General features: G+C 43.8%; 1 protein-coding gene across 1 annotated transcript in view; it reads left to right on the forward strand.

Moving 5' to 3' along the window:
• The window catches only part of SEMA6A (semaphorin 6A), a 126,215-nt gene that overhangs the window by 71,061 nt on the left and 43,151 nt on the right, over positions 1-12,003 (forward strand). The window contains exons 4-7 of the mRNA XM_060008985.1: positions 1,557-1,617; positions 2,610-2,672; positions 3,393-3,494; positions 9,508-9,598. Of these exons, the coding sequence (XP_059864968.1) occupies positions 1,557-1,617; positions 2,610-2,672; positions 3,393-3,494; positions 9,508-9,598 (317 nt within the window). The remainder of the gene's footprint in view (positions 1-1,556; positions 1,618-2,609; positions 2,673-3,392; positions 3,495-9,507; positions 9,599-12,003) is intronic.

Below are 12,003 nucleotides of genomic sequence, written 5' to 3' on the forward strand. Positions count from 1 at the left end.
CTGAGGAATTGCCAATATTAATCAGTTGTTAGTTTACAATTCATATGTTCAGCTCTTACTAAAGTTTTGAGGAGAGACAGGGCCAGGAAAAACCTCGAGTCATCTCAAACCTAATACCAAAGTAATAGGCAATTCCATTCCAATAATGAACCTGACCTACAGCACCACCAATAGAGTCAAACAAGAGATAAAGGAATGCCACAAAACTGCCTTGGAATTAAAGGGCAGGGCGATTCTGGCACCCTATTGAAGTCTGAAGAACTTCCCAATTCAGCAATTTACAAAACAGGCTCCCCTTTCTCCCCCTCACCACCCTTACACACACACACACACACACACACACACACACACACACACACACACACTCACTCACTCACTCTCTCTCTCTTTCACAGTCCAGGAGCAAGCAAGGGAATGTTGTAGGCCAACTGCCTTGCCCCCTTTTATTTTCACAGGAGAGAGCCTGTTTTTATTTCCATTTTTCTCTGTTGTACTTTCCCTAAAAGCAGTAGCAAACAGATTTCCAAAGAACTGGGGGGAAAAGAATTGAAGTGAATCCTGACAGCAGATTCCTTTCTTTTTTCTTTCTTTCCTTCTCCCCTTTCCGTTTCTTTTAAGTAATGAGGGGGCTTGAAAGTCTGCACTGGAGCCTTGAGGTCTTGCTTTAAAGCTGTGGGTAATTTTCCAGCCCCAGGACTTCCTGCATTTTAGAAAAAGTCAATGTTATTTCAAGGGAAAACGAGCTGTTTTGCTTTCCCTCACTAGCCCCCCATCTCCCCAGTTGAGTGTAGTTCTTTTCTTTCCTTTATTCTGAATTCCAGACAAAAACGCCCTTGTACTCAGTTCACACAGAAGGGGATGTTTAAATATAGCCCCACACCTGAGCTGCTGATTCTGTTTCTCCCCTTCCAAGGGGAGAATGGCAGCAAATCATAAAGTCAACCAAATTCTCAGCAAAACAGGAAGGTAAACAGAAGCAAGAAATGTAAACTTTAGCTCAAGTACATTTTAGACCTTAATTGACCATCATCGTGTGAAAAGAGAGAGCGGCTCCTGGAAACAGTTTTACTTTTATCGTCTTCCATCTTCTCAAATTATCAAAGCTAAGGCTGAAAATATGTTGTCTAAAAAGAGATGGAGATGAGCTTTTTGTTAGCTCCCTTGATGAACAACTGTAGCGTGTTGAATACCATGTGAAAGGGCATGCGAACCCATCTGTGTTCCAGTTTGGAAGCCTATTCAACTTTCAGACATCTCCCACTAAACTACATATATACAGATGTTATAGTTCTATGATGAGAGAGACGACTGGAAAGTTTTCATAAAAGGTGTCCCTTGTGGCAAGATGCCACATTTTGTCAGAAGATGCTGCATGTCAGCCAGAGGCATCTCTTGGAGGCTGAACCCTCCCCTTTTTCTTGCATATGCATGTTTTGTTTTTAATAACATGGATGTGGGTTTATCTGCCTTGAATGAGATATATACTTGTATTCAGGAGAAAATGAACGATCTTGACTCTTGTGTTTGACGTTGTATTAATATTTCTTTGTTTATAGGGACCATATTTATACTGTTGATATAGACACCTCACACACAGAAGAAATTTATTGTAGCAAAGTAAGTAGTTTTCAAACCTTCTTTCTGAAATGAAGGACCTTAGGATAGTTCTTGAAGAGAATATGTATTTTAAAGGCATTGATTGAGATGACATGGCTTATAATAATTTGGAACATTCTGTGAAGTCCTAATTTGGGGGTAAGTTAGGGCTTAATACGTACCCAGAAATGGTTATGTACGTCATATTTTATTCATCAATTATGTGTGCATGTACACTTTAGAGTTTTAGGTAATTGCTAAATTGTTTTAATAAAATATTGGATGTTTGTCCTGGAAAATATCAGTTTTCATATGGAAACTTTTGTCGTACAAACGTTTCACTGTTATGTTTCCATATCTTGCAGTACTAAGTTTGAGTTGACTGTTGTGGTTCAGGAATTTGATAATTACCCATTTCAGACACACATAAAATATAACCTTAAGCCTCCCTTGTAACTCCACATGGAGGTATTTTAGTTAATAAAATCCGCCCCAGAAGTAGATGATCCCTTCAGCCCATGAGTTTATGCGAAGGAGTATAACCTGAATTAAATCTTTGTCAACCTAAAGTGAATGTCTCCTTTATGTTTAAGAAAATGACTTCCATATTTTAAGAAAAAGGCCTGCTTCACGGAAACTGATTTACCAAGTGAAAAAGAAGGGCAAGGACATGTATTTTATCAAAATGAGCGTAATTTAGCAAGTTCATGTGGAGATTTTCTGTGAAATGCCCATCCACGCTGTTGTTTATTCTTCTTTCCTTTTTCCTTCATCTTCATCTCAAGGAGAAGAAGATCATTCTGTAGTTTAATGAATAGATAGGGGTTCAAAATTAAATGAACATTTCCACCTCTAATCTTTTGTTGTTATGGTGAATTAATCATGGAGAAAGGGTGCGGAAAGCTTTCAATAAATATATGTTCAGCCTCTAGTCTCCCCCAGGGAACTCTTACTTCTAAAATCAAATGCAACAACCTCTGGGTTCTAATTGATTTCTTTCTTGATCACTGCAGAAACTGACATGGAAATCTAGACAGGCCGATGTAGACACATGCAGAATGAAGGGAAAACATAAGGTAGGCAATTTTCATTTCTCCTGCAGCTGCCACTTTGGGTTAAGTCCTTGACTGTTATCTCTAGCCGTAGACCGTCATGTGGAATGGGTCACACTAGTCCCTTTTCCCCCAGTAATTGTTTCTTCCATCAACTTATTGAAGGCTTTAATTTGCAAAAATAGTTTGCTTTTAATGTGATAAAACATTACGACAGCTGCTAGGGATGCGTCATGAACTATCTAGGGGCACCAGGGATTATGGACACCAAGCTGGCTGCCCCGACTCTTGTGAGTGCCCTCTCCGGGAGCCCACGCCTCAAGGTCCAGAGCCCTCAGGGAGTCTGCAGAAGAGCTCAGAAAGGCTGCCGCAGACATACAAAAGTCTGTGCCTTTGGTCATAGAACATAAAAACACACTTCAGCCAGGAACCTTATATATCAAGGGACCCTGGAGTCTCTGGCATTAGAATTAATGTGATGGGGAGGCTGGTACTTCCAGGCCTGCCTTCCTTTTGAGGCATAAACACATTTTCACTCTATGCCATGTTCTTATTTACTGTTGAAAAAGCAGTTGTTACTCTCATCATCATCTTGTGGTAAACATAAGGAGGGGCTCGAACTTTTCACAGGGGAACGCTCCAGCCACCAGCATTTTAACCTTGCTGTTAGCAGATCATGGTACACGGTCAAGGGGTCTCTATACTGAACGGACTGGATACCAAAAAGTTTGAATTATTTTTCAGGATGAGTGTCACAACTTTATTAAAGTGCTTCTAAAGAAAAACGATGATACTTTGTTTGTCTGTGGAACTAATGCCTTCAACCCTTCCTGCAGAAACTATAAGGTAAATGCTCTCTTGTCTCTTGGAACCACACAGCCCGGAGGTATTTCATAATTCACTGTGATTGTGCCTGCAGTAACCTAAGAGGGTTAATTCAACACCACCTGGGTTCCTCTCACTTGTTCGACTTAATGTATTGCTCCACATGAGTGATCCTGGGCAGGCTTCTAAGCTTCCTGTTTGTTCAGGATTGATTGACGCAGCTTTAAAGAGCTGACCCGGCTAAGTTCGTTTCTGTAAAACCCTATTCTCTATTGTTCAGAACGCCAACATATGTACCACATAGTGGATTTCCTCTCTCTCCCTTTCTCTTTTTCCCTCCCACCCTACCATCTCCTCTCTGAGCACAAAAACACACTTATATTGTGAACGATTCCTATTTTTAAAGGGATCTCAAAAGCATGTCATTGGAAACTGCAGACTTTCCTCTAGGTAAGATTTTCAAGAACACAGGAAGTTAATTCCATTCAGCACTCAGCTTACTTGACTATGGCCTTACTTAACTTGGCCTTTATGCAAGGGAAAAAAATTAACCCTCGGGCTTCCCTGGTGGCTCAGTGGTTGAGAGTCCACCTGCCGATGCAGGGGACGCAGGTTCGTGCCCCGGTCCGGGAAGATCCCACATGCCGCGGAGCGGCTGGACCCGTGAGCCATGGCCGCTGAGCCTGCATGTCCAGAGCCTGTGCTCTGCAATGGGAGAGGTCACAACAGTGAGAGGCCCGCATACCGCAAAAAAAAAAAAAAAAAAAAATTAACCCTCGCAGCATTAATAAATCTAGTTAGTTCTGATGCAGCTGATGGTGGTGTTGCTGAAGGAGCAGAGATGGCAATGATCTGAGGTCTCTCCTCGTCCCTTCTTTCTGCAACAGTCTGTCATTCAGCAAACCCATTTTGAGTTTCTCCCGTGACCAAGCATTGATGTTGTAAAGACAGATAGGAGGCCCCCATCCTTAGGGAAGCCAGACAGGGAGAAGAAAACTGCAATCCCATGGGTTTGCTGCCATGGTGACATAATGCAGAGCATGATGGAAGTATCACAGAAAAGTGCTTATATCAGCCTGAGATGCGGAGTCAGGGGAAGCTTCCAGAAGGAGGTAGACGACTCCTGTCTTCAAGTGTTCCCTCCTGCTGTCCCCACGTATGGAACACGAACACCCCAGCCCAGGAGAAACCCAAGCGTCTGTGATTGCCCAGAACCTGACACAGTGTCTCCAAACAGATGTTCGATTAATTTTGAGGGGTAAATAGTGAATGAGATAATGCCTAACCTCAGTCTTAGAGAAGAAGAAGAAGTTACCAAATGAAGGGAGAAGGGCATTCCAGGTAGGGGAACAGCATGAACAAAGGCATGGAGTAAGAAACAGTCTACTGAGCTTGAGAAACTTTATTTGGTGCTGAAGTGCTGGACTGTGAGGTGACAGTGACAACAAAAAAGAGCCTAGAGAGGGCGGTGGCCTCAGGGATTAAGGGAGGAGATGAGATTCAGGAAATACTTAGGTAACAAAAACCAGGAGGATTTGCTAATTAACAAGAAGCACAGGATAAGGAGAGACAGGAGTTAAGAACAGCTGCGAGGCTATCTCCTGGGTGGGTGGACGGATGGGGCGGCCACCAGTTTGGACAGGGAGTAAAGGAAGAGCAGTGAGGTTGAGGGGGGTGGTGAGAACACGGGTGTTCCATCTTGCATGTTAGCAGTACTCCTGGCACCATGCATGGCAAGGCCTACAGGACATGAATAAAGATCTCCAACAAGAAGATGGACGGGGTCAACCTTGATTTAGGGAGAGACATGGGGGGCATATCTAGATTTGGGTTTCACCAGCATAAAGTGAAACCTTAGGGGTGTGAAGAATGAGCAAAAAAGTGCTGGGCTGATATCAGGACCAGAGGGCTCACCAGCCTGGGTCTGACAGTTTTAAAAGACTGCCTTAGCATAGACATCGGAGGGAGGGTCTGTTTTACCCTCATGCTCATCTTTCATCTTATGTTTGGAAACGGGCACCAGCAGGGTCAGGATTAGGGTGAGGCAAGTGAGGCATCTGGCTCAGGAGCAACATGTAAGGCGGGGGGCATCCAAAAATTCAGTGATCAAGATAAATGATTTTTTCAATGCAGTATTTTTTTAAATCTAAATTAATGCAAAAAATACTGTCATATCCAAATTTTAAATAATGACAGGAGCCGATTCAGGCTGTAATAGAGGCAGCAGTCCAGTCAAACATTCAGCCAGTAACGGTATACTGGAGCACGGACTTCCATTCTACCACGTAATATTCCATCCCTGTTTGTCATTGTTTAGGACTCATTAAGGTCAATGCTTCTAACAAATCCTAACAAATTCCCTAGCTGGAAAGCTATCTTTTATGACAAATTACAGGTTTTCTTGGCACTGTGAGGCCCGGCCTGCAAGTGTTCCAGCTCTTTCTTCCTGCACATGTTCTATTCCCCAGGGCGCTTCATCTCTAAGGGATGCCTTCATCTCTCCCTTGTTCTAGCCACACCTGCTGAAACATGTTCCAGGAGGCTGGGCCTCTCAGAAACCACAGACAGGATACACCTAACACGGCGAATGGTAGTGAGAACCCTTGGCATTGCTCAGACAAGTGTTTTTAGACTCTCGGGGCACGAGGGACTTTGCTGAGGATATGAGACATAATGTATTTGGCTGCAGGGAGAATGGACAGCCTCTCTCTTAAGTGCTTGTTATCTCCAGATCAGGACCAAAGGGTCAAAGCAAAAACAATGACCAGTCTTCCACTAACCCAACTCTCAGAGCGCAGAAGCGTCAAGTTAAACTACCTGAAGCAGGAGAGTGACAAAATTTTGGTCTTTGCTTCTGCACCGGGCCCTGACTTACATAATTTTTTTTTTTTTTTTTGCGGTACGCGGGCCTCTCACTGTTGTGGCCTCTCCTGTTGCGGAGCACAGGCTCCAGACGCGCAGGCTCAGCAGCCATGGCTCACGGGCCCGGCCGCTCCGTGGCATGTGGGGTCTTCCCGGACCAGGGCACAAACCCGTGTCCCCTGCATCGGCAGACGGACTCTCAACCACTGTGCCACCAGGGAAGCCCTGACTTACACAATTTTTGTAACAGAAGTAAGCTGAATATATTAGAGAGATTAGAGCCCCAAATAAGATTATGTGGGGAAGAATTCTGAAGGCTGCCCACTATAAATCTACAACTACACTCCACACCTTTTCCCTCCTGTTCTCTAAACCTCTTGAACTTCCGCACAAGTCAGGCTGGTTCTTAGTATAATTATCTGTACCCTACGGTGACTTAATTTACTCGGGGCTGCTATTAAGTCTAAGATCTGATGACTGTTACAAGGATTAGTTCTTACTTCATGGAAGGAGGATTTCACCATGGCATTGTTTTGTCTCTGGGCTTTTCCAAGTTCCCAAACCAATACATTAATTCTTCATTGCTTCCTGCCCTTGACTAGCTATAGCTATAGCCGCTTTTTTACAAGTAGGTACATTTTAAAACATATATCCCCACTGTATATTATCGTTTCCCCATTGCCAGGATTACAGCATGCACTGCTTGGGATAACAGCATTTCCTTTGCATCACTGTGTACTAAGCCTCACCTTGAATACTTGCCACAGACCGCAAAGTCTGTCACAGTTCATCAGGAAGCTCTCCTTGGGACAAAATATCAGGAAAAGACTTTCATAAAAATGTGCTGGGGCGAGAGTACATTTGCTTTAAAGGATGTCTAACTTGAACATCTTTTCCCTAAAATTACATTTTTAACACACTGCTTTATGGGATTCTCGGCTACAGTTTAAACAAACAGGATGGCTCCGATGGGGGAGATTTCAAAGTGCTTGTACGTAGAAATGGCCTGTCCTATCCCTGAAAAGGTTTCTGTGGGTTGAGGGCAAAGGGCTAGTGTTGGACAACACTAGCAGCTGCTCAGTAAGAACCTCGCTCCTTCCTCCTGGGCAGCAACTCCAAGCACCCTGATTTAAGGCACCCTGATTTAGCGCTAAAGGCCTTTCCACAGATCCTTCCTCAGCACCACGGCTGTCTTAGGTTTATCTTCTTTCCGTTTTCATATATGTAGTCAAACCAGGCAACTGCCACATGATACACAAAATACCCTAAAACCGTAAAGAAGACTGAACTACAGAGAGGGTCAAAACATTAATAGTGTGGAGATCTGTCTAGGGACTCTGTGCTGCTGAGGTTTAAATTCTAGGACGATCCATGGCGTAAGGAAGAAGCCTGTGTGGTAGGAACCCCCTTAATTATTGGTCTAGGTGGACCAACCGCTGACCAGTGTTAGTGGCTGACCATCAGAGGTTCATTTCCTGCTCACATCACAGTCAAGTGTGGGTCAGTGAGAGAGGTTCTGTTCTATGAGGAAGTTATTCGGAAAGCCAGCTCCATTCTGCTCTTGTGTCTGCCATCTCTTAGGATCTCGGAATTCTCCACTGGATCCTCTGTATCTAAGGGAAGAATGTAGAGAGAGAGCAAGAGGGGAGGACTCTGCAAGGTTTTTAGAGGCCAGACCTAGAGGTGGTGCAGAGCCTTACACACACCCCATTGGCCAGAGCTCAGTCATGTGATCATACCTGACCTGCAAGGGAGGATGGGAAATGTAGTTTAGTGGGATATGCAGGAAAGGGAAATGAAATTTGGTGAACAGCTAGTAAGGCCCTGCCTCACCTGCAAATGCCTATGGAGCCAGACAGGTAACTCACAGGAGTGAAGCAATCAGGTTGTCAGGATCATCTGTGGGTGAAGGAGCCCTGGTGCTAAAGACCACGTGCCTGTTTGAAGAAAATGGCAGGGGCTGCCAGTACTCAACTATAGCCTGCTGCCACTTGGGTAAGAACAGCCTAAACTGACTTTCCAACTTGTTCAAAAGAAGCAAGAAATCCAGGTTTTTATATGCAATCTCCCTGTTTTAAAATAGGGCTCACAGGGGCTTCCCTGGTGGCACAGTGGTTAAGAATCCACCTGCCAACGCAGGGGACACGGGTTCGAGCCCTGGTCCGGGAAGATCCCACATGCCACGGAGCAACTAAGCCCGTGCGCCACAACTACTGAGCCTACACTCTAGAGCCCACAAGCCACAACTACTGAGCCCACATGCCACAACTACTGAAGCCCGTATGCCTAGAGCCCACGCTCCGCAACACAAGAAGCCTGCGCACCACAACAAAGAGCAGCCTCTGCTCGGCACAACTAGAGAAAGACCGTGCACAGCAACAAAGACCCAACGCAGCAAAAGTAAATAAAATTTTTAAAATAGGGCTCACAGGCAGGCCAGTAATAACCTCTAGCTCACAGGAACAAGGCCAGGGTTGGGCAGTAGGAGATGGAAGTCAAGCAGCAGCCTGTGGCTGTTGGGAGCCTCTCAGCTTCTGGGCCTTTCTCAGCTGCACAGTCTGAGGATGGGACATGTTTCTGAAGTAGGTACAAAGGCTACCTGAGCTCTGCTTGCATCCATGTTTTTGTACCTTTGCTGACACCATACTATTCTTATCAGGTAACCCGAGAAAGAATTCCAGCGTCGTCTTCTAGGATTTAACCCACAAAGGCAGGACTCCTCGGGCACAACAAAACCAAAACTGAAGTCATTCTCTATAGAGTTCATGACTCAACAGATAATTCATGCAGAGTAGAGGAAGGAGGGGAATTAAGTTTTCCTGGTGTCTGCCTCAGAAATTCCTTTTCCAAGGAGAAAGATGCTACTTCTTGAGCATTTCAGAATGATACTCTTTATTGGAATAAAGGAATCTCTTTATTGTAGTGGTTCAGAGTCAAGCAGACATGACTGAATTTCTGACTCTCCTAGCCGTAGAATCTTAGTCAAGTGACTTCATCTCTCTAAACCTCAGCTTCGTCATCTGAAACCGAAAGACTTACCTCAAAGGGTATTCGAGGTTTATTTGCGCCATGCATATGAATTACTTAGCAAATTAAGAGCTTTGTAAATATTAGTTGCTGTTACTACTGTTGGTTTCTGTCGTTCTTAATTAAGTCCTATTATTTCATTCAGATGGATACTTTGGAAGCTTTTGGGGATGAATTTAGTGGAATGGCCAGATGCCCTTACGATGCCAAACATGCCAACGTTGCACTGTTTGCAGGTAAATGACCTGATTTCTTCTCATTGCATTTGCTTTTATGTGCTCCGCCTGTGGCCGCACATCTACTCTGGAGGATTTGCAGAGTCACAGTTGTACTTCGATTCTCTAGTGAACAGTGTAATTAACAACGCCTTTTCCATTTGAAATTCATATGGAAACTGTACTTTCGCTTCTTAAGAGAAGTCTTTGCCACGCCTACCCGTGCTTTTGTGCCTTCAGAAAGAATAACAACTTTGTACTGAACGTGCGACATACTGGTTAGGGCATGTTTGGGCTGAAATACTAGAAAATCCCACCTTGAACCACCAATGTGGATTGAGTATTTAAGGGAGGGTAGACTTTGGGGTTGGTTTGATTCAACAACTCAACAGTCTCATCCAGGACACAGGTCCTTTTCATTTCTCTGCTCTGCTTCCTTTCTTTCTCTGAGAGAGACTGGCTGTTCTCAGAGTCATAATAGGATGGCTGCCGGGGCTCAATTAGGGCTACATGTCCTCTTGTCTACATACAGAAGGGAGAAGGAAAGGGACAAAAGGAAGCTTTTGGAAGCTCTATCAGAGCAGTGAGACCACATACTCATAAGCTAGCAGCAAAGATCTTCTCAAATATCATTGACCTGATTAGGTTGCATGCCTATCTCTGCTAGAAAAATTGTAGTGGCCAAGGAGATGATACTGATTAGCGGAGCTTGACCCATACGCCCCATCCCTACTCCTTCCTTCCATTGCAAAGGATATAAAACAACAGCAAGGAAGCCATGACTTTCAGATTGGGATTTCTGTGTGCACATGTGTGTGTGTTTTAATTAGAAATTTATTTAGGAATTCACGGCCAGCTGTGCACGTGGAGGTGGGTACAGGGAGAAGTGTTGGTATAACAGTGATTGTTATGGCATGTAATAAAGCAGTTAGCTATAATTTCCATCACAGCAGCTAAAAACTGGCGCATCCTAGCCAGATAAGAGACTTTAGGGCTTCGATTATGAAAAAAGATTAGCTCCTTGAACTTCATCCTCAGTGTCATCCATTTGTGGGCCTGAATCTGCAGTCAAAGATTGAAGAAGTGGTTCGTGCCAGGTTCAGAAGGAAACGTTTCTCAGGTTCTCCTCCAAAGGTAGAGCACAGCATTGTCGGGAAGCAGCCTTGTGAGAAACACAAAGTCTTGTAAACCTGTTTGTAAGCATGGTCAGGGGCAAGGCCAGTGGTTAGGGTGTTTGAGCATATTCTTAAGTGCATAACTTCTGCAGCAACACTTTTCTGACACTTGGCACCTGCATTCGTCAGTACCATGGAGGATGTGGGCTGCAGTGGAGAACACAAGTTTAAGCATTAACTAAAAAGAAGTAGCCTGAGGTAGAAAGAGGAGAATGGGCAGAGTGTTTACTAAGGCCACCAAGCTTCAAGAAGCAAGCCATGTGAGACCATACTGTGACTGCCCCTCTGCCCGCTCCAACAGGTATACTTGAATCAGTGTTCACTGAAATGTCTGAAATCTCGTAAGCGCTCAGCCCTTATAAACAGAAGATATTTGTTGCACCTCAACGGTTGCCATATTACAAAGAGTGCCAAAATAGTACTTGATGTTACAAGTAAAAGTTCTGGTGAGACACCCAGTGTACGGGGGAGTGTTCAACAGCAATAACCTCACACGCACACACAGTGCTGCCACTGCCCTCCACCCTTCAGGTGTATCTGGATGGCCTGGGGCTAGGATTCTATAGGACAAGTTGTGATTTTTGTAGACATATGTTTATCAATAGAAAGGTGTGCTGTCTGCAGTTAAAATCTAACCCAAACAGTCAACACTTACTGATATATGAATGCCAAGAGTGTAGATGTGAAGACAGCTCTATCCTGAAACTAAGCAAATGTCAGTTAAGACCAAAAGTAGACATCAAGAACTTTGCTTAGGTATGTCTGGATAAGACTCTTTTTAAGAAAAACCATATGCTTATTCCACAAGTGGAAGAGCTTAAAAGAACACTGTATTGTGTATAAACCACTTTTGAAGATGCTTTCGAAGCCACAATTAATGAAGATATGTAATCCATTAAAAATGAGCCAAGGAAGTAATTTTTTATATTAAATATAATTAGCGTTTTCATTTCATCTACATAGATTTTGCTATTCCAGAACAGCCCATTTGATTATTTGTGTAAACAATGCTTGCTAATCCGCGAAAAGAACGCAAAATTTCAAGGATTCACCTTCAGTCATCTTCGCTCTCTTTTGCCTTGAATGCATCCTCAAGCATAAGTCCCAAAGAGCATGAATTCTTAAAGAAAGACCAATTTGAACTCAGCACCGTCCCTTCCCCGCCCCACTTTACTTTGGCTTCTTATATATCAGAATGTTCTCAGTTTGTGACTTTGGAAATAATGAAGCAAATATTTCTTAAATGGAAAG

The sequence above is a fragment of the Delphinus delphis genome, chromosome 3 (genome assembly GCF_949987515.2).
Source record: "Delphinus delphis chromosome 3, mDelDel1.2, whole genome shotgun sequence".
NCBI classification, from domain to species: Eukaryota; Metazoa; Chordata; class Mammalia; order Artiodactyla; family Delphinidae; genus Delphinus; species Delphinus delphis.